Source organism: Dunckerocampus dactyliophorus, chromosome 10 (genome assembly GCF_027744805.1).
Source record: "Dunckerocampus dactyliophorus isolate RoL2022-P2 chromosome 10, RoL_Ddac_1.1, whole genome shotgun sequence".
In the NCBI taxonomy this organism is placed as follows: Eukaryota; Metazoa; Chordata; class Actinopteri; order Syngnathiformes; family Syngnathidae; genus Dunckerocampus; species Dunckerocampus dactyliophorus.
Genome location: NC_072828.1, coordinates 24399490 through 24425674, shown reverse-complemented (window position 1 = coordinate 24425674; position 26185 = coordinate 24399490). Strand labels below are relative to the sequence as shown.

General features: G+C 41.0%; 3 protein-coding genes across 5 annotated transcripts in view; 2 read left to right on the top strand and 1 right to left on the bottom strand.

The window, feature by feature from the left end:
- Positions 1-8367, top strand: part of tprb (translocated promoter region b, nuclear basket protein) — a 34018-nt gene extending 25651 nt beyond the window's left edge. The window contains exons 42-51 of the mRNA XM_054790990.1: positions 455-548; positions 1738-1874; positions 2739-2816; positions 2898-2986; positions 3354-3451; positions 4674-4772; positions 4848-4998; positions 6886-7013; positions 7124-7210; positions 7700-8367. Coding sequence (XP_054646965.1) covers positions 455-548; positions 1738-1874; positions 2739-2816; positions 2898-2986; positions 3354-3451; positions 4674-4772; positions 4848-4998; positions 6886-7013; positions 7124-7210; positions 7700-7749 — 1011 coding nt within the window. The 3' untranslated portion in view covers positions 7750-8367. The remainder of the gene's footprint in view (positions 1-454; positions 549-1737; positions 1875-2738; positions 2817-2897; positions 2987-3353; positions 3452-4673; positions 4773-4847; positions 4999-6885; positions 7014-7123; positions 7211-7699) is intronic.
- Positions 7531-21335, bottom strand: prg4b (proteoglycan 4b). 2 transcript variants are annotated; one of them, XM_054790995.1, is made up of 14 exons: positions 21259-21335; positions 21106-21184; positions 20789-20905; positions 18124-18246; positions 17645-17698; positions 14698-14757; positions 14338-14589; positions 12613-13974; positions 12299-12385; positions 11828-11964; positions 11593-11749; positions 11386-11493; positions 9367-9495; positions 7531-8084 (listed from the first exon to the last, which is right to left on the bottom strand). In XM_054790995.1, exons 2-14 carry the CDS (start codon positions 21170-21172, stop codon positions 7975-7977), a joined length of 2763 nt encoding a protein of 920 aa, XP_054646970.1. In that variant the 5' UTR covers positions 21173-21184; positions 21259-21335; the 3' UTR covers positions 7531-7974. The 2 variants fall into 2 exon arrangements, with proteins under 2 accessions (XP_054646970.1, XP_054646972.1); XM_054790997.1 differs by lacking the exon at positions 18124-18246 and having other exon boundaries at positions 7532-8084.
- Positions 8795-26185, top strand: part of fcho1 (FCH and mu domain containing endocytic adaptor 1) — a 64387-nt gene continuing 46996 nt past the window's right edge. Inside the window, exon 1 of one of the 2 annotated variants that reach the window (XM_054790992.1) lies at positions 8795-15564. In XM_054790992.1, the coding sequence (XP_054646967.1) occupies positions 15423-15564 (142 nt within the window). In that variant the 5' untranslated portion in view covers positions 8795-15422. The remainder of the gene's footprint in view (positions 15565-26185) is intronic. The other variant, XM_054790991.1, reaches the window with a different exon arrangement.

The window sequence follows — 26185 nt, the reverse complement described above, 5'->3', positions numbered from 1 at the left end:
TTTCGTGTAACGCGGGTGTTATGTAATAAAAGTTTTACTGTTAACGAGCTTTGCTGGAAAAAAAAACGCATGCCAGCTCGGGCTAAATGAAAAGCAAGGACTGAACCAGGAGTTGGACCTTTTAGACCACTAACATAAACAAAACACAAAAAAAACTTTGCTGAAGGGAAAACTGAAATGTGAGATCATTTCTTTTAAGCTTTTAAAGGTACGGCAAGGCTTTTTCGGCACATGAGGTCCTTAGCATTGTGCATATTTCTAACAATCTCTCTCCTTCTCTTTTGCCAAATCAGGTTTAAATAGTGAAAAACATATATAGTTGAAATTAATCGGTATATGATAACGAAGGAATTTGGGTTTAGTGACAATATCGTGCTTTTATATTCCAACCATGTTATGCCAGGTCAAAGAAATTCTGTTTGAGTATGGATTGTCCCTTTCACTCCTTTCTCAGGGAGCTGATGTAACCGACCCAGGGACAGAGACTGAGGAGAGTTTGGGGGCGTCTGACTCCACCCAGAGACCAGCAGATTCCCAGACGGCCAGTTGTAAGATCCAGGAAATGTTATTAATGCACACGTGTAGCTCCACATTGGACTCGCCCAATGTGCTCACTACCTGTCCCGCCATCTAATTAGTTATCGAACACTTTGCCATGACTGAGAGAGCTGTAATGTTGTCTGTCTGAAAGAAAGGGTGGCACAACTTGGAACATCATTTCAACAACTGTCTTTTTCGCTCTTTGCTCTTTTAGCAGTATGAAAAATATATGTAGATAGGGTGTTTTTACTGGATTAACATGAAATACGACCTTAATAGTTGACTCGACTGGAATATACTCTAATTTCCGGCGTATAAGCCGCTACTTTTTTCTTAAACTTTCAACCCTTGCGCCTTATACAGCAGTGCATCAAATTTATAGCTATGTTGTAATCTTGTGACATCCCCTTTACTTCAGAACTACTACTAATTGTTTAAATACTGTGCCGCTTGCGTGAGGAAACGGTAGCTCTTTCTTTGGCAGGAGCCAATCATGAGCTATCAGTGAACTCACGATGAGCTTGTCAACCCATTGGAAATTGGTACACCTAAGAAATATACAGATACTGTATGTACCAAAAGTTTAAAATGAAAAAGAACTATTTTAAAGTTTTCCCATAATGCATTGCATCCAAGCAAAGCATTCATTGGTGCCTGCCAGGGCACTGCAATGACGTCGGCCTCCCTCTGGGCTCTGACCTGCCCTGGCTCCCTCTGGCGGACGGTGGCAGCACTGCAGGGCCATCCATTTTCTATGCTGCTTGTCGTCCAATAAAATGTTTTGCTCAGTCGCAATGCATTATGGGAAAATTTAAAAACATTTTCATGTTAAACTCGTATTGGTACTTGTTTGTATTATTTCTTAGGTATACCTTTTTGAGTGTTAACGTACTGTTTGAATTTAGCGTTCTTTGTAAGATGACACCGTGAGTCAGGCTGTTGCACTGAGTAATGAGCTCCTGCAATTTCCAATGGGTTGACAAGCTTCTCGTGCATTTTTTCATAGCTCATGATTGGCTCCTGTCAAAGAGCCACCTGGTCCTCACAGACTCGTGCGTGTCACAATATGCAATTTTATTACGTGGACATGTGCAGCTTATAGTCCAGTGCGATTTATATATGTACACATCTGTTTTTTTTCTAGTTTTAGTGAGTGCGACTTGTACACCGGAATTTACGGTAATCACTTCTTTTTAGTTGAGAACGCCACCATGGAGGCATTCTGTACAGACCAACCCATCACAAGCTCTGGTATACGTATGCCACAGTCACCAAGAAGAACAACACATCCACTGCCCCCTCGTCCCTCATCAGAGCTAGGACCACCCACTCAGGTATGTTGAGGGACAGGACGGGCTTTCTAACAAGTTTTACTTACAAATGACTCATTTAAATCACAACTTACACTACTCACAAAAAGTTAGGCCTATTCAAGTTTCAGGTGAAATTTTAGCTATTTATTAAGCCTTATAATATCCTCCTGATTTACATTTTCAATAAAGCTGTCAAATGATTGTTTTTTTAAATCAGATTAATCATTTTTCAAATTAGTCATGATTAATCTCCATTTGCTACTAATCTGGCCATGTTTAATGTATTTTATTAAAATTTTAATTAGAAATTATTTTTATGTTTAAAGATTTTCTAGATTTCCGCAAAGTAGCATTCCTTAATTAGTAACATGTTTACGACCTTCTAAATACAGTTTTTAACATTAGAGCCATCTCGACATGAAGTAACACTCATATAGTCACTTTTACGCTTGTATTACCCAAAATAGTAGATATAATCAGAGGAAATAAGCCATTTCAGACATAAGACTCATGCTCGTGTGTGTTGCAATAAATGTCTTTGGATGTGTGGACAGGAAGTGACGTCAGTGGTTCAGAGTTTAGTTTTACCTGGATTGCGGCCACAGCAGTAGCCTGTTATTATTATGATTATGGTTATGATTATGACTATGATTATTATGTTGTTATTGTGCCTGTTGTGAGATAATTTAAACCTTCCCGTTGCTCCTATAATCAATTCTTGTGCGTGTGTTAGTAGTGACACCTAGTGGCCAGTGTAGAATACAAAATTTCATTTAGCCAATTTTATGACATTATGGCGACATGTTCGAACCGCAAAGTGGTGAGGGATGACTGTAGCATTCGTTTACAGTTGAAAAAGTTTACCTTTTTGTCACGTGTTATTAGATGTCCCAGCGCATCCCTGCTCGTCGCCAGTCGGTCGGCAGGGTCCCTCAGCTCTCCTCTGGGGTCCCCAGCAGTGCTGTAAGAAATATCTGCATTACATTTTAAAAACTTGGTTTGAAACATCTGGCATGGTGTAACTATCTGCCTTTTTTGCTGCAGCACCTATTTGACGAGGATGACCGTATGGTTCCCAACACTCCCACACTGGTTGTGCCGCACCGCTCTGATGGTTTTGACCAGGCCGTCCAGTAAGTCTCACATGTGCACAGACAAGGGAATAACTATTTAATTCTACAAATGATAATTCCCTTCGAAACTGTGAGTGTTCAGAAGACTGATGCAAGCTCATACTGGTACAATCACATCACGTCACAACATGATACATGTACGTATAATAGTACATGAAATTGGATGTCATCCACAATCACATTTTATTTGCAAGCCAAAACAAATTGGATATCACATTACTATGATATACAGTATACTATTATTAGTATTACTTTTTTGTGAGCTTATTTGAAGGTACGAGTTTAACTTTTTAGGCAATGTTCATTATTGTCTTTCATATTGTTACTGTTAGTTTTATTAGGCAACTTTTTTTTCCCCCTTTATCAGTTCTTCTCAGGTGGCTGCAAGCCGGAGCTTCCGTTTTGGCCAATCAGACGACGTGCCACAGACCAGCTCAGATCTAAGTCAGCTTGCATCTCAAGGAGGTAAACAAAAACTAAATTTACATGTAATATACAATGTTGTGAAAAAGTTTTTGCCCCCTTTTTTTTTTTTTGCATGTTTGTCACACTTCAATGTTTCAGATCATCAAACAAATTTAAATATTAGTCAATGACAACACAACTGAACACAAAATGCATTTGTTAAATGAAACCTTTTATTATTAAGTGGAAAAAAAAATCCAAACCTACATGGCCCTGTGTGAAAGTAGCACCTTAGCAGCAACAACTGCAATCAAGGGTTTGCGATAACTTGCAATGAGTCTCTTACAGCGTTGTGGAGGAACTTTGTCCCACTCATCTTTGCAGAATTGTTGCAATTCAGCCTCATTGGAGGGTTTTCCAGCATGAGTCACTTTTTTAAGGTCATGTCACAGCATCTCAATAGGATTCAGGTCAGGACTTTTTTACAGCCATTCAGAGGTGGACTTGCTGCTATGTTTTGTATGATTGTCCTGCTACAAAACCCAAGTTCGTTTCAGCTTAAGGTCACAAACAGATGGCTGGACCTTCAGGATTTTTTGGTAGACAGCAGAATTCATGGTTCCATTTATCACAGCAAGTCTTCCAGGTCCTGAAGCAGAAAAACATCCCCACACTACCATCAAGCATCATCAAGATGTTTTCTGGCAAAATTGAGACGAGCCTTAATGTCCTTTTTGTCCAGTAGTGGTTTTTATCTTGGAACTCTGCCATGGAAGCCGTTTTTGCCCAGTGTCCGTCTTATGGTGGAGTGATGAACACTGACCTTAACTGAGGCATTTGTTTGGATGTTGTGGGGTCTTTTGTGACCTCTTGGAGTCGTCGCTGTGCTCTTGGACTAATTTTGGTATGCCGGCCACTCCTGGGAAGGTTCACCACTGTTCCATGTTTTTGCCATTTGTGGATAATGGCTCTCACTGTGGTTCGCTGGAGTCCCAAAGCTTTAGAAATGGCTTTATAACCTTTTCCACACTGATAGATCTCAGGGGGGCAATCACTTTTTCACAGGTTTGGATTTTTTTTAATAAATAATAAAATCTAATAAAAAGTTTCATTCAAAAACTGCATTTTGTGGTCTGTTGTGTTGTCTTTGACAATTATTTAAATTTGTTTGATGATCTGAAGCATCTAAATGTGACAAACATGCAAAACAAAAAGAAATCAGGAAGGGGGCAAACACTTTCACACCACTATATACATTAAATGTTATTGTGAATGTCTTCAGGTCTCGGGATGTTTGAAAGCCCCATATTCCTCACATCTCATGAAGAGGAGTCTGGCGGACGCAGCGTTCCCACCACACCACTTCAAGTGGCGGCCCCAGGTATAACGCGATGCACACATTCACATTGGCCGGAAATGGTGTCAGTGTACACACTGACTTGTCTCCAATTGTTAGTCTTCTCTGAAGTGGTTTCATCAGACGCTATGGAGCAGGCCTCCCAGTCGGTTCCCATGGTGAGCACCTCCACGCCCGGCCTGGTTGTGCCAGGCATGGCTGGTACAAGCGAGGATAGAGATGACGTCTTCCTGGAGTCAGACCCTGATAAGTAAGATAAGCATCTTTGTTTTATTTGTTCGTATTAACATTTGTGAAAGTAAATAATTATACAGATACAGTTTCAGAGTCCTAAATGTTGTTTTCAAGATTACTTGCATTTTGGATGAGGCTCTGTGAAGGCACACTCCCACTGGGCCATCTTTATGGTACAATGCTTTGGTTTGATAATCCCTCTCTTTTCTGCTGTTCCCTACTGGCAATGCTTTGCACACATTTGCACATTTATGTGCCGCCTAGGGACACAAGACTACCGTGAAAAATGATGGAATATTCTCACCCAGATACTCTTATTTAGGGTTGCTGAATGTGTTTTATTCAGCTGCATGTTTGCAACTATGCCATACTATACAGGGACTACTAATTGGAGACATTCAAGTTATTTCTATTGCAAGTTGGGGGTTATCATTAATAACTGTTGAGAGAAACAAATGCATTGATTATACAATATGTCCAAGTTGTTCTGTGGCCAGGGAAGTGTACCATGCTTGAGCACGGCGTAGAAGGCTCACACTAGTCAAACAGCTGGACTGTCAAGTGTCACGCTTATCCAAGCACGGTACACATCGGCTAGTGTGAGTGTGCCCTAAAGGCTGGAAACTGTCTCGTTTTAACATGATAAACCAAAAAAATTTATTTTGGACGGTTTATATATTCCTATTAATATCATCTGCTACTCCAAGTAAGACGCTAGTGATGCAGAAACACTTGTAAAAGCTTCATTTTTTTATCCTGTGGGAAAGGTGCATGACCTTGGTTCTCAGTAGGCAGCCCGCAGGCTACACGTGACACATGATGCGGTCGGTCTGCGGAGGCAGGTTGTGATGAAAAAATGAAATAACATAACACAAATACATTTTTGTTAGGGGTGTGGGACAAGACGAGATTTTAACATTAATTTCAAGAAAAGTACAATGAACAAAAATATAAATATATGACAATATATCGCAAACTACTGTAAATTTAATTTCTACTACGTTACACTGCACTCTGCACTCTATGTATGATTGCAGCCCTGCCTCCACACACCGAGACAAATAGACTAAATGACTGACAAAAGGGCTCACTCATGTCGTCGATATATGGAACAAACGTGGCAAGGTGCTGAAACCAATGCACAGAGGAAAACAGACACGCATGCACATGGCAATATATTGATGCCGGCAAAATTGTCCAGTTCTTTTCCATTTAGTGTGTGATTAATTAAATTATTATCATCCCAGGCTTAGTGACCACGCGAAATCATGGCTTTATCTTGGTTTTAATCTCGGTTATCTGATGACACCCCTAATATTTGTGCATTTAACTGTATTTTAAATGTATTTTCTGTAAGATTCCAATGGTGGTTAACAATTTTCAAATAGAAATTGCTGAATTTGCACATTTCCTGATCCAATACAGGGTAGAAACCCAAAGTTAGGCTGCCGTGAGTGTCTCTTGTCGGCTTAGTGCGCAAGCTCCGCTTACCGTCTCTGCACACTAAGTTGGGATGCTGGCTCCTGCCGATTTTTGTTTGTCAGCTTGATGCCAATAATATGATGTTGCACAAAGGTTTATTATACACCATGACTTTCTACAACCCGTGTAATTTATTTAATATCACTGTGACATCATTATTCTTGCTGATCGGACTGAAATACACAAATGTCATATGGGAGGTACTTGCAGTACGGCCGCATCATGACGGGGTCAGGCGTGCAAGAGCTGGGGTTTTTAAAATAGAGTTCAATGTCTGTGGAATGCTATGTTTTAAAATCATAGTGTGGTTACTCATGTCAAGTGAGCATAATGGGACAGCATCCCTTGGGTCCTTACATTTGTGAAACTGTGGCCCTTTTTATTATGTAGTTGAGTATGTAGTTGATGTGTTCCATGTTAGTTCCAGGCCCAGTGCTGAAAGTTCAGTGGATGCTGTGGTGTCTCAGGATGATTTGGTGGAGCCCAGTCAGCCCTCTGACACGGCCAACCTGCCGTCCACCAGCCAGGAGCCTTCGTCCAGCTCTGCAGGTACTTTGTGCCCAAAGACAACCTTCACATCAGGAGGGAGTGAAAGTCATCTGCCATCTTACAGTATATAATTTAAGCAGTTCCTTGACTGATGTGTTGTGCTTTTGCAGATACAAGCAGTGTTCCAACCAGACCTGGACCCAGCAGGCAGCTGCAGCGCTGGCCAGAGAGCCGTGGTGGGAGAGTTAAGAGAGGAGGTAACCTTTTGAGCTTACATTCACATAGCGTATGCAGTTACTCAGGCCATCAAGTAATATCTTTTTAGCATAAGCTGGAAGTGGTTGGGAAAATTGGTGAAATACACATGACGATGTTAGAAGATTTTGCTTGCATCTTGTCGTGTTTATACACTGCGTGAGTCCAACTGTGTTCTCAGTGTATTTTTATTACAAAAAGTTCTTGTTAGCATCCTCATCTTGCTAACAAAAAGGCAACCGGAAGTCTGCTACGGCGTTCGTCTGTGATGTCATTGGCGGTTGCCTCCAAAATGGTACATTCAAGGCATAAAAAAGCAAAGTTGACAATATAACCATCTTTATTTCAAATCAAATGTAAAGTTACAGAGTGTAATGATGATAACATAATGAATATTTCTATGACATGCTTGTTCATTTTCAGAACTGTGATGCACATTATTTACAGCCACTGTACTTGATTACACCCATGGATGTATATACTCCCAACAGGTCAAGCATTTCCTTCCCGGGGAGGCCATGGCAGACGCATCGCCAGATGAAGCTTCAACAAGCAGAAAACTTCCCAGACAGAACTTCTGTCATTCCAGGGTTCGCATTCTCTAGTTTTTTTTGTTGTTGTTGTTGTTGTTTTTAATCAAACAAATACAAAGGATACGTTTTCGCAGTCCATACCGAAGCGATGCGTTATTTTAAAGAATGTTATTAAAAGTTTTCAACTATTACAATGTGAAGGCAAATTTCTTAAAGTGGCCTGTGGGCTTTATTTAGAGCGTTTTTGGGCATTTGATGAAGTTGTTGTTCTGAGCAGAAGGGTTTCCTCTCGGGGAAGCGATAACGGGCCGGTCACTGTCCATCCTAATGTTGTATGATTTAGCTGCAAAAGACACACAAGCACATGAACTTGGGGTGACATCGCCAGGAATGCAATGTTGCAGATGTAAGAAGCAGTTTAGTGGCTCTGTGGTTTTGAATGAAAAATGTCTGGCGAAAAAAAAAATACTGTAATTTCCAGTGTTTTAAGCCGCACCCACTAAATTTAGAGAAACAGATTTGTATACATATCCGCACCGGGCTATAAGCCGGACATGTACGCATTATAAAAAGTCATTGTGGCACGCACGAGTCCATGAGCACCAGACAGCTCTTTGACAGGAGCCAATTGTGAGCATGCGAAAACTCACATACTCAGTTTAACAGTCTGACTCTCGGTGTCATCTTACAACGAACGCCAAAATCATCACACAGCAACTTAACACTCAAAAGGTAGATAAGAAATATACAACACAAGTACCAACCAATCAATGCGACATTAGAATAAAAAATATTTTCATGACTTCTCATCCTGCATTTCTTCCCAGCAAAGCATTTCATTGGCTATGGCTGCCGGGGTGCTGCAATGATTCATTCAGCTGCCTCTGTCCACCAGAGGGAGCCTCCCTGCAATGATTCATTCAGCTCCCTCTGACTGAATCATTGCCGCGCCTCAGCGGCCATGGCCAATGAAGTGTTTTGCTGGGAAGAAATGCAGGATGAGAAGCCGTTAAAATATTTTTTATGCTAAACTCGTATTGATTGGTACTTGTCTTGTATATTTTTTTAATCTACCTTTTGAGTGTTAAGTTGCTATGTGATGATTTTAGCGTTCTTTGTAAGATGACACAGTGAGTCAGACTGTTATATTGAGTAATGGCCTCCCGCAATTTCTGATGGGTTGGCAAGCTCCTCGGGAGTTGCCTTATAGCTCGTGATTGGCTCAACTACCGTTTCCTCACTGACTCGCAAGCGGCACAGTATTTAAACAATTAGTCGTCATTCTGAAGTAAAGGAGATGTCCCAACATTATAACATGGCCATAAATTGGCTGCACCCTTTATATGCCGCAGGGTTCAAAAGCAACAGCTTAAACACCGTAAATTACGGTAATTCATGCAAAAAAAACTTGCAGACTAATATTACTCAGAGTATGTTTTAGGGTGTACTTGTACTATAATGGAACTTTGACTGCGGTCAAAACGGCAATAAACATAACTGTTGGCTTTTTACATCCACCTAGCCCCTCCCACCTTGTCTGGCACACTCTACACACATGGTTCCTGTCAGCAGTGTTATAGACTCTATGAATGGGTTTAACTAGTTTTTTTAGAGATAAAACTCACATCTAGAGAAGACGTAGTATTTGTATCCCTCTGGTTCTCTGTTCGTCGGGACAGATACAGCAGAGGTGATGGTCGTGGGGAACCCTCGCCAGGACGTCCTGATGTTAATTGTCGGCCCTAAAAGAGACACTGGAAACAATTCGGTTCAGTCAAAAACAACTCATTAACATTTCACCGTTCCAAAAGTTTCCCATAAATGGCACCGCTGAGGCTCTTTCCGATGTGTTAGATCTCAAAGGATCAGGTTGTCCCTCTCAGTTGAAGCATGACTCATTTTTCCCAGAGCGCTACATGTGTTGAAACACATAAAAATGGCCTGCGTGAGTTCACCGTGCGTTTAAATTGCTGTGCTCACACCCACTGTTACATTCACCACACAATTTCACTTGGGACATTTGGGGTTTAACAGCTGCCACAAATTTGGAAAACATTAGGTACACCTGTGTTATGTTACTTCATTCGAAATGTTTTGACTTTTACAATAGATCCCCCACTATCCGTGCAGGCTGTGTTCCAAGATCCCTGAGAAATAACACCTAAACAATGCCTATGTTTCATACAGTAGATCCCTGCCTTTTCGAGGTTCGGTATATTATATGTGTAAGGGTATTTTTATTAGGGCTTTTTGTGGGTGCATCATTTATTTTGACACTCACAGGAAAGGCCCCTGAGGAACTGTGAATAATGGAATCACCTAGGAAAATCCCTAAAAATGCATATTGTTTTAGTAGAGCGCCGCTTGTTTGTAGTTTGGCATTTTCCAGGTTTTAGAACGGGGGGTCCAAACTTTTTCCTCAGAGGGCGACATACTGAAGACTGAAAGGACACAAGGGCCACTTTGTAAACTGTACATTTGCTAAGAAGTTATATATATTTCAAGGCAAAACTGCGTCTCAGCTTTGTGACATAGGTGGGAAAAGTCATCCCTCGCTATACTGAGGTTCAATTATTGCGCCCTCACTTTATCGTGGTTTTCCAAAAAAATGATTTATTAATTAGCGATGTTTTGTCGTTGACTATGGCATATTAGTCGAAAAATATTGAAAGACAAATGATGTCCTATTGTCACTAGACATCAGTAATGATATGAAACATGACGTTAGATTACATTACCTTTCACACCGCATGGAGACTACTGAGCCAGCAGAGCCAAGCCGACATGCCATGGCTGAGATCGAGCGGGGGAAGAAAAGGTTCTCTCATTCAAAAAGCCCTAAAAGTGCCTATTTTTTAAACAGATTGACGCCTATTCGCGTTTTGGCATATTATAGGGGTTAGAGCAGGGGTATCCGTATATATACTGTGTGTGTATTTTTTTTTTTTTCATTGGCCCGCGGTACATTCTAAAAATATAATTAATTTAGCAAGAAAACTTAAAAAAACAAAAGTCAAAATATAAAGCGAAAAAAGTTGTAACGAGAAAAGGTAAATTTACGAGGATAATGTAATATGAGGGAAAATAATGTAATTTTAGTAGCATGTTGAAGTATTAGATTTTTTTTTAATGTCCTAATATAAACATTTTTTTAAAATCAGGATGCAGACAGTTTTAATGTTAAAATTAAATCAAAATATCAAGTCAAAATATTATGGCAATAAGTTCATAATTACGAGAAGAAAATTTCGAACATTAGTCATTCTAACGAGGAAAAAAAGTCGCAAATTTACAAAATTAAACTCAATGAGGAAAAATAATGACATTTTAGTAGCATAGAGTTGAAATATTAAAAATGTTTTTTAAAAAGTGGTCATATGAGAACATAATGAAGTTGTCATTTTTGGAAAATTAGGTTGGGGAAAAAGTTATTATGACAAGGATAAAGTCAAAATATGGCGAGAAGTAAATTTACCAAGATTATTTAAGAAAAAAGTTGAAATATTTGGAAAATTAAAAAAATACCAAAAAAACCATTTTGGGGAAAAAGGGCAAAGACCAAAGTTCATACTAATAATACGTTTTGTCACCTATATCACAAAGATGAGATGCATTTTTGTTTATTTACTTAGGGGAATTAGTACCTGCTTGCCGAACCACTCTGCTGCGGACTGTATAAATGGCATAGTGTGGTTTCTTGTTACATGAACTACTGCTGCCAGGCCGATAGGAATATTTCTGGACCAATCCACCTGCAAACAATAACAGTGTCAAATGAGTTCAACTTGCAGATTGATAATGCAACATTTAGGCAATCGCATGTGCCAACAATAACATCAGCAGTTGTTCACCTCTCTTGAAGAAATAGACCGATTCTGTCCTCCTGCGGTACTCGGGCACAGACAGAGCAGCTGTGATGTGGCCCCGAAGTCCATCAAATCCTGTCTCCACAGCCTTTGGATAGCCCTGGTCCAAATGATCATTCTCAAATCTCCAGTACTGGTTTCCCTGCAAAACACATTAAGCCATAAAACACAAAGCTGCTATATATACGTTTGAGGATTGTGATGAAGTCTTGCAAATTACCTTAATGATGTATGTTTTGCCCTGACAGTTACACCGGGTGAACACCGTGTCAATGGGGGACGGGACACCCCAGGTTTGTGTGATGCCACGAGCAGGACCTGGCACCCTGTTTCGGTCCAAAAACCAGAAGTAATGACCTGTGGAGCATACATTAAAATCTTATCAAAATCATACAAGAACACTTTACAATGATTAGCCTTAAAAATCTACATTATTGTGTCATTTAAGACCACTTGAGTATGTTGAAACAATGCAACATATTCCAAACCCTTTCTTGTCATTTAATATGTGAAATACCCCAACATTAATGAAGTTAGCCTAAAATTACTTGCACCCCAGCAAAATTGAAATTGAAAGACTGCATTCTTTCACCTGTCTAAACGGCGTCCCATTGTCAAACTAAATTGCGTCAAACACAGCGACTTGACTTGATACATTTTGCACTCTTTTGCACAATTTCTTGGCACTGACCTCTGAAGACTGCAATGGTGCCATTCCTCAGTGTGGTGATTGCACTGGCTGGCCGCCCACTGCACAAATTTGTGTCATTACTGTCATCTGGGGAAAGAAAAAAGACATCTTAATGAAATGTGAGAAAACATAATTGTAACCAGAATTTGAGCTCTAGGTGGGCGGTTCTGGGCAATAAACTTCATTTATAATGTGGGAAAACCCACATCACTACTTAAAGGGAAGAAAATCTGTAAACCATTGGCAGTTTCCCAAACCAACTGTCTCTTTATTTTCTTAAAATTTTCTAAGAATCTATGAATGCAAGCTCTTACCTGCTTGGTAGTTTCTGGAATCATCCACAGTCCCAGGTTTAGGAGTGGGTTTATCCACACGGGCTGTAGTTGTCTGTGGATTGGAAGGGTTTGGTTTGTCCTGAGGTTTAGGGGTGGGTTCAGATGATTGGGGGATGGTTGGTTCCTGGGTTGGTTTGAGTGGATCAGCAGAAGGCTCTGCTGCGGTAGAATGCTCTATAGAATCGCCCTGCGGTGCATCTGTGGGCAATGGACTGGCGGTCTCTATAGCATCAAGGTCTGACCCCACTGGAGAAACACTAGTGGAGGGATTCTGTTGGTCTGGTGGCGAAGAAGGGCCTGTTGGGCTTAACGTGGTCTGGATAGATGGAGGGACCATTGTTGTTGAATCAGGGATGGTGGCCTCAGAGCTTCCTGCATCTCTGGAAGACTCTGTAATGGGTTCTGAAGGCACTGAGGTTGTGATTGTGTTGGAGGCTGTGGAGGACTCTTGGGTGAGTTCTGAAGGCACTGAAGTCGTAATTGCATCAGAGGACTCTGGTGTGGGTTCTTGGGGTGCAGAATTGGTGGAGAGGTCTTGGGAGGCTTCTGGTGGTACTGGAGTTTTAGAGGGTTCTTGTGGGGGTTCTGGTGATACTGAAGATGCAGAAGAGTCCTGTGAGGGTTCGGCTGGTACAAGCGTGGAGGATTCTTGTGGGGGTTCTGGTGGTCCTGGAGTTGCATAAGAATCTTGTGAGGGTTCTGGTGGTACTTGCGTTGTGGAGGATTCTTGTGAGGGTTCTGGTGGTACTGGCGTTGTGGAGGATTCTTGTGGGGGTTCTGGTGGTACTGAAGAAGCAGAGGAGTCTTGTGGGGGTTCTGGTGTTACTGGAGTTGCAGAAGAATCTTGTGAGGGTTCTGGTGGTACTGGCATTGTGGAGGATTCTTGTGAGGGTTCTGGTGGTACTGGCGTTGTGGAGGGTTCTGGTGGTACTGAAGATGCAGAGGAGTCTTGTGAGGGTTCTGGTGGTACTGGCGTTGTGGAGGATTCTTGTGAAGGTTCTGGTGGTTCTGGCGTTGTGGAGGGTTCTTGTGAGGGTTCTGGTGGTACTGAAGATGCAGAGGAGTCTTGTGAGGGTTCTGGTGGTACTGGAGTTGTAGAGGAGTCTTGTGAGGGTTCTGAAGTTGTGGCGGAAAATGAGGGTGTAACTGCTGCTTGTGTAGCTTCAGTTGGACCAACAGTCTGTGCCAGGGATGTCGTCTCCTGTGGTACGGTGTCTGCTGTGGGAGAAGGTTCTGGTTTGTTTGCTAAGGTTGGCGTTGGTTCGCTGGAGACCTGCTCAACTGCTGTAGTGGGTTGCGGAGTTGCTCCTGAGTCTGGTAAAGTGGTAGCATCATAGACATCTGGAAGTGCAGGAGATAAATTAGAGTTGCTTGTCAGGTTGTACTCAAGTACAGTGGACCTTCAGAAATTGAATGGGTTTACGGGTTTAATAATGTAGGATTCAAACCATAATTACAAGGATCCCAGATCCTGACCTGACGTAGTTTGGATTAATTTTGAATTATGACCAAATCTAAGGTTCACCAACCTCCTGAAAGGGATTCCATTCGAATTCTGAGGGTCCACTGTGATAAATTGAGTGTCTCTACCTTAAAGTGATTTATCAGTCTACTCTAGAGTATGTTCGAATCCCAAACAACTCTCAAGATTGACATTAACCTGAAATTATCACCCATATTTATCCTTTTCTGGTTTTTACACACCTGCACTCTGGGTAGGTGTGACCTCCTCAGCCATGTCAAACGTGGTTGACTTGACCTCAGTTGGTTTGTTCTCAGAGGGAGTGGTCGCTGTTGTAGAAACCACCGTAGCTGCCTCTGAGCCCGCCTCTGGAGTGACTGTGATCAAGGTGGCTTGAGTGGTGACATCCCCGCTCTTGCTCTCTGGGTTCGGACTTTCCCCTGGAGCCTCATTGTTGGGGAATCCATCATCTGGTATGGCCTCGGTGTGTATATCTACGATCACAATGTCATAACGTACATTGGTGCACTTTGATGTCAATGTTGTGACAGGTTACAAGTGGAAAAAATGAATTTACTTTCCTTAAGTACATCATCACTCACCATTATTTGAATCATCTTGTGCACTGGATGTTGGACTCACCAGTGGAACATCATAATTATCTGTTATGGGAAAATATGCAAGAAATAATACAAATGTCTCAAATCTACGCTTGAATGAATACCTCCAAAATGCATTAACAGTAATAATAATAATGGAACATCCTGGTCATTACACCTACAACAGCAGTGTCCAAACTTTCTCTACCAGAAAACATTACGTATGTGGGGGCCTCTTGGATAATTTTCAGCTTTTGTTATGTTAAAACCAATGCACTGTGGATCAAAACATGCTATGTAGTTAAGTATATTTAACTCCACTTTGTGATGCTGATGACAAAGCAAATTGTTATATGATTAATAGGACTGTCAAAAATAACGACGAGTTACGATGAGTTATGTTATATTTTTAGCATAAATAACACATGACAAGCCACACCTCTCTGTTAAGACGGCCGACGAGTGTGTACGTGTGGTCTAAATCAAAAGGGAAAAAAAAGTAGGTATTATCGCTCACGCCGTAATGGGCACCACACACAGGAGGCGACACAGCCTCAACTCCATTCATTTTCAATGGAACCTGCGCGATTTGTGCGTGTGTTTGTTTGTGCTCATCGGGCGCACGCTGGCTTGCGACGCGATCCCAGAAAGTTGAAAAATGTTGAACTTTTCATCGCTGTCGCCCAGACGAGGACTCATCAGCGCTGATCGACCAATGAGCGGACTGGATGCTAACCAGTACGCTCTCGCAAGTGATACTTGCCGTGTCAGATTTCCCGGAGCTATTTGACATTTGTAAAACAGAATATAGAGATATAAAGAAAACAGCAGTGGCGTGGGATATCGTTGGAGCCAGAGTAAACATATCGGGTAAGTTTACATTAATTTACACGGACATTTATGTAAGTTTATCTTCCACATTAGCAAGATACGGTACGAGCAAGAGTACTCGGATCAACACCAGCCACTTTTCGCCCTCTGAATTACTTTGTTACCCCCAAATTCCCTTCACATCTTTTTGAAATTTTGCCCATCATCCACTATCCTTACGTGAGACATGAACACGTGCCTTTCTCTTTTCTGTGTTTTCTAAGATATAAAAACAGACAAAAAGAGCCAGCTCATTACTGCACGTATGGGAAACACTTCCATCCATCCATTCCTCCTATATCCTTCTGAAAAAGACTCCAAAATTCGCCAACAACGCTCCATTTACATATAATGTGACGTGTATATAACTAACCTACGGCAACATTATTGTTGTTATTGTCATTAACATTGTTACGCCTATCGAACTACGTTACTAGAGTATTGCCACTTAGCCAGAACACACTGGCTAGCGACTAGCCGGCGAGCGATTAGCTTCACCAGCGTCACTGTCGGCGTCATGCTCACAACGCCTCAGACCACTACAAAAAAGGTAAGGATTAATAAATGCGTCTGTGTAGGCTCTCAGTCGTACAGGAGTTGTCCATCGAGGAAAAGGCTTCTTGAGACGTCATCTGTACTTCTGTGAAGTACAGATGACGTCTCAAGAAGCCTTTTCCTCTAAGGATTAATAAAGTTGAATGGAAAAAAAGGCAACATATTTGAGTTCACACGTGTGCTGAGTTTTAATTTCTTAGTTTGGAAAAGTTAACACTAGGCGTAGGCGTTCGTTTCTGTATTGCTATATGAAATAGTGCGCTGAGGAAGGAAGTTCCGGTAATGCTTAAAATGGCAAAAATACGCAAAATACAGTTAAGTATTACACGTAATCATGACTGTACCTGTTACTACAGGGTCACAGCATGTATATAAAACCTTTTTGGAGGTGTTTTAACTGCGGTCTTTGTAGGCGGCATAGGTGTGTCCCATTATGTGCAGTAATGAGCTGTCCTTTTTTAATTTTTTTTATATCTTTATAACGCACAGAAAAGAGAAAGACGTGTGTTCATGTCTCACAATGCGGATGATGGGCAACATTCCAAAAAAGTGCAGTTTTCCTTTAAAACATACAAACTATAACCTGTCCTGTTGTTTATCTTTCTGTTAATAAAATACAGTAAAAATGTGCACATTTCAGACGTAGTTGCAAAATGGCGATTCATTCATTTGAAAACTGCGATTAATTTGCTTACTTTTTATCATTTGACAGCCCTAATAATAATAATAATGCTGTGAGGCCACGTTTAATTTTATGTTCAGAATATGCCGTGGTCCAATAAACCACATTAGCTGCGAGCCACAAACGGCCCCAAGGCCTGACTTTGGACACACCTGACCTACAGGAACTGAACATAAAATAACATACGCCATTGAGCCACTCTTCTTGGAAGACTTTCCATAACATTTTGGAGTATCTGTGGAAGCTCTTGTACATTCATCCAGAAGAACACTACTGAGGTCAGCGGTCACTGATGTTGGACCTGGGAGAGCTCTGTTCTAGTTAATCCCAAATGCGTTTGTTGGGCTTGAGGTCAGGGCTCTCATCCAAGAATGTCTTTACAGACCTTGCTTGCTGGAAGAGAAAAGGGCCTTCACCCAACTGTTCCCACAATGTGAAAGCATGCAATGGTCCATACAATCGTGGACCATTTGTAGTTTTAGTTTTTTTTATTTTTTTATTGTATTTCTAAAATGCGGGCCACTGAGAGATGAGCCTCAAATGGCCCCTGGGCCGCAGTTTGGATGTTCCTGATATACTGTACGTCCTGCCATCCTCTTCTCACATAATGTTCCCGCATCTGTTCCCTTTAGTCCCCCACAATATGACAACACTGCTGTCGTGTTTGTGTTGGCCACTCCAGCTTGTGCTTCTTGGCCCCTTCTGGTGACCGAACCACGGCATCACAGCTGCCGTGTGACAATCCCTTCTAAACATGCCCTTGGTAATTTAGTCTAGCTCATATTAAAAACAGATGAGCTCAAGCACACTTCAAGAGAACGTTGGATTACACCACTTCGTTACCTTCATCGTGTCCCTCCGTTGAAGATGGCGGTGTTGCTTCATTCAGAGTTTGCTCTGTTGGAATAATAATGCGTACGTGTTAGAGGGGATTATCGTAGAAAGACGTTTGCCTCACATTATTATGAAAATCAATCCTGGCAAGTTAAATATACCTTGAGGCTTTTTAGCATCTACATTATTGCATGAACTACTGGCCCCTGGTGCTGTTGCACTGGATGCTCCATTGTTTTCCTCTGTGGCAATTGTTAAGACAGAAAATCACGTCAAATGTAACCCAATGTGGTGGTGTAGGTTCCTGCATGCATTGCATGCTTCATGCTGCTCGCCATGCAGGACTACCTCGTCTATCTATGACTGTTTCTACCATTTGTGCCTCTCCTACTTGTTTAGTTGTTCATGCATGTAGATGGTGTATTGATGCTGTGGCTTTACATGAGAACGCTACACTGATCATGCGGAATGTGTTAGACAAAGCTTGCCTTCTGCGTCACAGTGGATCTTGTAATCTGGACAGCACTGACTGTATTTAACACAATCAGAGTCGCAGCTACACAGTTGGCCCCTCTTGAATGTTTCCCCACATCGACCTCTACAGGAGTTTTCTGTGGCACATAAATGTAACACACACCGGTGTAGTGAGCTCCAGCAAATGAAGACAGATGTACAAGTATTCTCTTGTTCTATGAGGCACATTAAGGGAACAATGCACTTTCACTGGACACTTCCAGCATTAATATTACAAGTGTATTATTTTTTTTGTTTTATTAGCAGATGTGGAAAGGAATGAATTACATTTACTGATGTCTGTCCAATTAAGTCATTTTTAATGTATTAGGTCATTTATAAAATATTTACCATTTAAAAATATATATTTTTAATGTTTTCTTATTAGTATTGTTCTGCTACATTTTAAGTTTAAAATGTTACTGAGTATAAACCTAAAAAAAGGCACCTTTGCCACCTGTTTTTTTTTTTTCACAGACCGCTGGAGGCCTGCTTGAAAAAAATTACATTTTTCCAGTACATTTTATTTACTTATTTTTTTTTATGCTTGCTTGTGTAGGTTTTTTTTAGACATTTATTTTCATTTAAAACGTTTTTTTTAAAGCTTTACTTGAGTACAATATTGTACAGTGTTTTTCAGTTAACGTTGAAAATCTACTGTACGCCCAAATTTTGCCCCAGTTTATGTACATTTTACATAAAATACTGCACGCGTCATGTTATTAATACACTGCGTGAGTCCAACTGTATTCTGAATGTATTTTTATCATGAAGCATCCTTACATTCTAACAAAGAAGCTAGCTTGCTAACAAAATAGCAACTGGAACCGGGAGGTGGCTAGCTATGTAGCCCGTCTATGAGGTCATCAATTGTTGACTCTCAAATATGTTAACTTACAACACGATTTTATAGTTTTACACACATAAAACTATTAAAAATGCATATAAATGAGGAATGAAAGGGATAAATGAACATTTAAGGTTACTTTTACCCTCACTGAAGACGTGATTGTTGGTGTGAGTGTTCCCAAAGGCACAATGTGGCAGCGAGACACAACACAGACACCATCTTCCTGTTTTTACATGAGTTATTTCTTGAATTCAATGAAATTCAATTTTGGGTTATTGAGGTGAGAAACACTATTGAATTCAAGAAATAGCTCGAAACAGGACGGTGTTGTCCGTGTGGTGTCTCGGGGCCACTTTGTGTCTTTGGGAGCCATCACATGAAGAATCGCATCTTCAATGAAGGTAAAAGTAACCTTAAATGTTCATTTATTCCTTTCATTCATCATTTACATGTATATACAGGTAGTATATGCGTTTGGAATTGTTGAATTACTGCATGTAAAACTATAACTGTAACCAGGGACCACCGACGCGGTGCCGGCGGACACCCCCACAACCACATGAAGCGCCCGCAAGCCAACTTTTCATTCAGGTTTTTGGTTAAATGTGAGAACCCTAGAAAGAAATGCTTTGTGAAATACAAAATGTGAGTTGTGGATACTATCATTTTGTTAATGTTGTGGGAAAACAAGCATATTCGGTTTGCGTGGGTTGAAATAAGCTATGCAAATGTCACAAAAATGAGTAGCTCTTGCCCATTTTCATTTTGTAAAAGTAGCTCTCACAACAAAAACACGTTAGGTACCCCTGCTGTAATCTATAAAAACGTGTTTTGTGACAACATTTTTCGCTTCCCGGAACGGATTAATTGGATTTACATTACTTCTTACGGCAAAAATTGATTCGGTGAGCATCCGTTTTGGTTAGAGTCGGACCTTCTGGAACAAATTAATGACACTAACCAAGGTTCCACTGTAGTTATATTTCCACCTCTTATTGGGGGGGGGGAAGTACTACATAATCTGCCTTTTCTGAAGACAACTACCTAAAAATAAATCATTTCTTTTTTTTTATTTGTACAAACTGCTCTCCATCATGGACAACCCCACCCACTCACTCCATCGGACAACAGAGAGGCAGTGGAGCTCATTCTCCAACAGACTCCTCCAGTTTCGTTCCCACAGTAAACGCTACGGGACTTCACTCATTCCACACGCCATCCAGCGCTACAATACCTTATATTATTTTTTGTTTTATTAGATCCTATTCATATTGCATTGCATTTTATTTAAGAGCGTGTGTCTTTTTCTTCTGCAGTTGAGCTACTGTAACCAAGAAGTTTCCCTCGTGCATCAATAAAATGTGTCTAAGTCTAGAAAATGATTCTAGTATGCAATATTGTAAAAGTGCACTGTATTACAGAGGGCTGTTTGTAATATTTTGGTTACCTAAATTAGCTATACGAGGGGCAGATAATTAGGAATATCTCTCTGTATGATGGAGTGTAGCACAATAATAAACATATTACATTAATACCTTTCTGACAGTGTTCATCAAAACACCCCAATATTTTCTTTGTGTAGTTTTCATTAGATCGTGCCAGTACACCCAATATTGCGGCCAGCAAGTTTTTATATATATCGTTTAATAATCACTATAGCCTTATAAGGTTGTTAGATGTTGAGGGTTTGATCAAATATTGTGTCAAATACAATTTCTGCAGATTGACATAAGCAAAAATCCATACTGTAGTGCAATATTACAGAGCTATAAGGGTGGGAAAAGCCTCACTTGTGGTGCACTGAGCTTCAAAGTCGAGGCAGCATTCTCCGTAGGCCATGCAGCTATAGTCACACTGGCACAGGTAGCCTCTGTAGTACTCAACACCACATCGTCCTCTGCAGGTGGCTGTTTATGGGAAAGACAGCATGGAATTTCAGGAAAACCGGTGACACACGCACACAGAAGCTCTCTGTCTAGTAAATGATTGTTAACGTGGTCAACACAAATGAGCACAAGTACATCAAACACACATTAGTAATGACATGTTTGCTCACTGAATGCCCCCAAAAGTCACCATATAAGATAAAAGGCATCGTTATACTCACTTTGACCAATACTCGGGGTCAAGGCACAAGCCAGCAGAATAAGTGAGCAAAGTAGGGTCAAAGACATCCTCTTGTGGACCTGAAATGTTCAATCATGATACCAGCTTTTGGTTTTATTTCAAAGAGTGCAAAAAAAAAAAAAAAAAGACCTACCACGGATGGGCCTCTGTGATAATCCTGTGTAACTTTGGACTCCTGCTGCTTTTAAAGGCCGAAAGAGGCTGGCTACCTGCGTCATAATTGGCACATCCGGTTTAATGTGCAAGAGTGATGATCTCACAGGCTGCTGTAGGGAGGGTCTTCTAGTCCAGACAGCGAGGTTTTCCTCGCAAACACCTGGAAGCGCACCAGCACACATCTGTGCCTGGCAGTACTTCAAAAAGCAATAACTTTGTACGGAGCAAGGGTGTCCAAACATTTTCCACCGACAGCCGCAGACAGAAAAATCAAAGGGTGAGGTGGGACACTTTGATATTTTTATTTTATTTTGTAAAAAGGCTAAAAGAAAACTATGTATTTAAAGACAAATCCTTGTGTTTTTAGTTATTAGTATTAGTTAGTATTAGTATTAGTTATTAGTCATTAGTCTCTTCACATTTTGCATTGTTTTTTTTTTTTTGTTGTATTTTTACAATGTGCAATGAATGCACTACTAAAAAAACCAAGCCGCACTTTGGACACCCCTGATATAGAGCAAACAGAAGAAGTAGTGTTTGAGACTGGCTATTCAGACACAAGTAAGCCTGAAACGGAAAATGATTGTTTCCATGGAGTTATATTTAAATTACATTGTCTTTAACTTTTTGCAGGTCACCCATTTATCCATCCATCCATTTTCTATGCCGCTTCTCCTCATTAGGGTCGCCGGTGTCCCAGCTGACTTCGGGCGACAGGCGGAGTACACCCTGGACTGGTCGCCAGCCAATCGCAGGGCACATATAGACAAACAATCATTCACGCTCACATTCATACCTATGGACAATTTAGAGTCGCCAATTAACCTAACATGCATGGTTTTGGAATGTGGGAGGAAACCGGAGTACCTGGAGAAAACCCACACACGGGAAGAACATGCAAACTCCACACAGAAAATGCCCGACGTTGATTCGAACTCAGGTATGCCGATCTCCTGACTGTGACTGTGTGGCCGACATGCTAACCACTAGACCACCGTGCGGCCAGGTCAACCATTTACATACTTGGAATTAGACAATGATATTTAGTGGAAGACAGTAATGTGCAAAAGTCTTAGGCCACCATGAAATACCTCAAGGACTATATATGACTTTCACCAAACGCATAGTCTTTATTCCCATCATTTGTAGATTTTATTCCCATAATATAACTTTTTCCCCCACCTAATATTCCAAAAAATACATCTTTTATGTTGTTTTTTTGTTTCTCATAATCTTACAACTTAAAATAATGTATTTTTTCTTTCATATTTCAACTTTATGCTACTAAAGTGATGTTATTTTTCCTCATAATATTACACCTTTTTCTTGTTTGACTATGACTTTTTTCTCTTTAATATTTTGAATTTATTCTTGTAAAATTACTGCTGATTTTTTCTTTTCTTTTCTTTTTTTGTTTTCTTCAATCTCAATTATGTTTTTTGAATGTGCCAGGGACCAATAAAAAACTATCCGTGGGCCGCAAATGGCCCCCAGACTGCACTTTGGACACCGCAGCTCTAAACTGTCTATAGGAGTGAATGTGAGTGTGGATGGTTGTTTGTCTACCTGTGTCTTGTGATTGACTGGTGACCAGTTCAGGGTGTACCCCACTTCTGAGTGTGCTGGGACAGGCCCCAGCTCACCTGTGACCCCAATGAGGACAAGTGCAACAGAAAATGGATGGATGGATGAAATTAAATTGTTATTGACTAATATTTACATTTGTTTGATGATCTGAAACATGTAAGTGTGAAAAACGTGCAAAAAAATAAGAAATCAGGAAGGGGGCAAACACTTTTTCACACCAATGTATTTTTTAAATTTCATGGAAAGGATAAAAAAAAATATTTTAAAATATTTGAAAGACATGTTTCTTGAATTGTAGTTCCTTTACCATGGTTATAATCACAATCATGATAAAGTCACAAAAAAAAGTTGGAGGCTTTTGTATGACACATGACTGATCAAAATTTTAAGGTCGGTCGGAAAATGGCAAGAATTTACATTTTGCATGGTTGGCTCTTAAGGAGATTCTAAGTAGAACTTCAAAATGCAAAAAGAAAAAGTTGGAGAGAGACAAATCATTTTTTGGAGTACCAGTAAGTAAGTAGTTGCCAACAACTAGCAACCTGAAATAGGCTGTTCATCAGCTGATCAAAAGTTTAAGACCATAGCTAAACAAAAAACCCTGAAACACCCATAAAATAGAAACAACATTTTCACAAAAGGACTCAGCAATGAGTAGCTGCGCCAATCTTGTTAATCACCTCAAAAATTGGTTTTGTCATGCTTGATGCCAGTGTTTCCAGGAAGCTTTTAATAAACTTCCCTTACCATCCATCCCCAAATGTTCTCAATTGGATTTAGATCAGGGGAACACACAGGATGGTCCAAAAGAGTGAGGTTATTCCTCTGGAAGAAGTCCTTTGTCAGGCGGGCACTGTGAACTGCAGCGTTGTCGTGTTGAAAAAGCCAGTCATTACCACTCAGACAAGGGCCTTCAGTCATGAGAGATGCCTCCTGCAACATCTCCACTTAGCCACCTATCGTTTGACGCCCCTGCACAACCTTAAACTCCATTGTTCCATTGAATAAAAAAGCAGCCCAGACCAAGATGGCGCCCCCTCCACTCTGCCGTGTGGAAAACATCTCAGATGGGATCTCCTTGTCATGCCAATAATGTTGGAAGCCATCAGTACTGTCAAGGTTACATTTTTTCTCATCGAAGAATAAAACTTTTTTCCACCTTTCAGTGTCCCATGTTTGGTGCTCTCATGCAAATTCCAAATGGCTAATGTTGTGGCGTTGACAAAGACAACGCCTTTGAAGACGTTTTTTGTTCTTAAAACGCAAATAGCCCCCAGTCTGCACTTTGTACACCCCTCCTTTAAGGGTCAGTGCTGCCTCAAGGCTTTCAGAAGAGACTATAGCGGCCCCTGCTGTCTGCTTCCATTGTTTCTGTCACTGCCAAAAGACTGACTGGATATATTTAAAAATATATCCGAATGTTTTTTTAGTAGTTGTGTTCTTAATGGAAGATTTTTCTACGATGATGTATTTATTTGTAATGTCAAAATTTAAAATAGCTGAATAACTCAATTAGTATGGGACTTTCATGCGCACTTTCATGTGTAAAAGTGGGTCTAGCACGCCCTCTTGTGGTTGTGCTGTTTATTTTAAACTCGGTTGTTTCCACAAAGCTCGACAGTTGCAAATAATAAAGCAGAAAACGCTTTTTGTATCGAACCTTCATTTTTACGGACTATGTAGAGGTTTCAGTTACTTTGGAGTTTGCATTCATCAACAGCGCTAGAAAAAAACGATGTTCCAACGTCGACATCTTTGTTGGATTTCAAGACGTGCGTCACAAACGTCATTTTTTTTAGAGATCTTTAAAGTGTGTCGTCAGCAATTCGTAAGAGAGAGCCAGAGAGGTTTATTGATTTTTATTTTATTCTTTCTTTTATGTACTCTACGTGTGTTGTATGGCTTGTGCGCGCGAGATCCAAAGAGTGCTGCTTCTGGTAAACTGCTCGCAATCGCTCAGCTGCAGCTCCTATGGAAAAAGATGCTGCTGAATCACCGAAGGAGGGTAAGATATCTCTGGAGGTTGGCGCGCCTCCTTCAACACAGGAAGACAATACAAATGACACAGTTGCCACTACTCCACCTTTTAAAGAAGGTCAGAAGGAAACAACGGATCCATCTGCTGCTACACCTCCCAAGAAGGGAGCCCCTGGCGCACCTGAGGCTGTGGCAACCACTGACGCACCTTCAGAGGAGGCGGAGGAACCCACAGCAACACCTTTGTTGGAGGAAGCGGAGGAGAAACCTACTGATTCACCCCAGAATGAGGAAAGAAGCACGACAGTGTCACCTGAAACACTTGAAAATGATGAAACCACGAAAGCGCCTCAGGTGAACGAGTCAGCTGCGCTTCTGTCAGTACGAGAGGCTATGATGGGAAAGGTCATAGACGAAAACAGTTACTTTGTTCACCAAAAAGACAGACGAAACCGTTACTTTGAACAACAGATTGAGCATCGGAAGCTGGAGTTAGATCTTAGGCTCCAACAACGCAGAGCGCTCCGTCAGCCAAAGCAGATGGAACAGTCCGCACAGACCGAGGGGGCTTACGGTGACTCTGAAAGCCAGCAAAGCCTCTCAAAAGTGGAGGGTTCCAACTTCGGCTCTCCCAGCTCCACGAACAAGAGCGTGGAGGAGGATGAAACCAGAACTGGCCAACTTGAACCTGAACACCAGAATGGAGGAATGGACGAGGAAAACGACGGGGATGTGAAAGAACTATTGCCACAGAAAGGTTGCTCGAGTGAACTGCAGGGGCAGGAAAAGGATGAAGACAACGCAAAGAAAAAGCCTAAGAGGCAGTCAGTAATGGCCTGGTTTCTGGGTTTTTTCAGACAGAATAAAACAAACTAATCATCATCCAAGTGAAGTGTCTCCGTCTTGCGGGGGACTAACCAGATCATTAGTTTACTATGTGGAATGTGATTGTGGATTCTCTGTAGAAATAATCAAAGAACATTCACTTCCATGAATCACCAGCAATGGAGTAGAATCCATTCACAAAACATAAAATCGTTCTAAAATCATCACTACATAAAATTCCATAAATCATTATCATCATTGAGGATTGTCACACATGTTCTGGAAGACTGTTCCAGATTTTGGCAGGATAAAACTGAAATGCAGCCTCACTGTGATTAGTCCTGACTCTGGGCACCCGCAGGAGACCACTCCATGAGCTTCTCAGAGCCCGAGAGGGTTCATGTGGCTCTAACATCTCAGAGATGTACTTTGGTGCAAGACCATGAAAAGACACAAACAGCGCTGTTTTAAAGTCGTTTGTTTTAAACTTCTCTGAAGGACAGGAAGCCAGTGAA

Coding starts and splice junctions, on each gene's coding strand:
- prg4b (XM_054790995.1), bottom strand. CDS start 21,172: ATGTCTTTGACCCTACTTTGCTCACTTATTCTGCTGGCTTGTGCCTTG. Junction 17,699..18,123: donor GATCCACTGTGACGCAGAAG/GCAAGCTTTGTC, acceptor TTATTCCAACAG/AGCAAACTCTGAATGAAGCA. Junction 14,758..17,644: donor AACGGAGGGACACGATGAAG/GTAACGAAGTGG, acceptor TTCCCATAACAG/ATAATTATGATGTTCCACTG.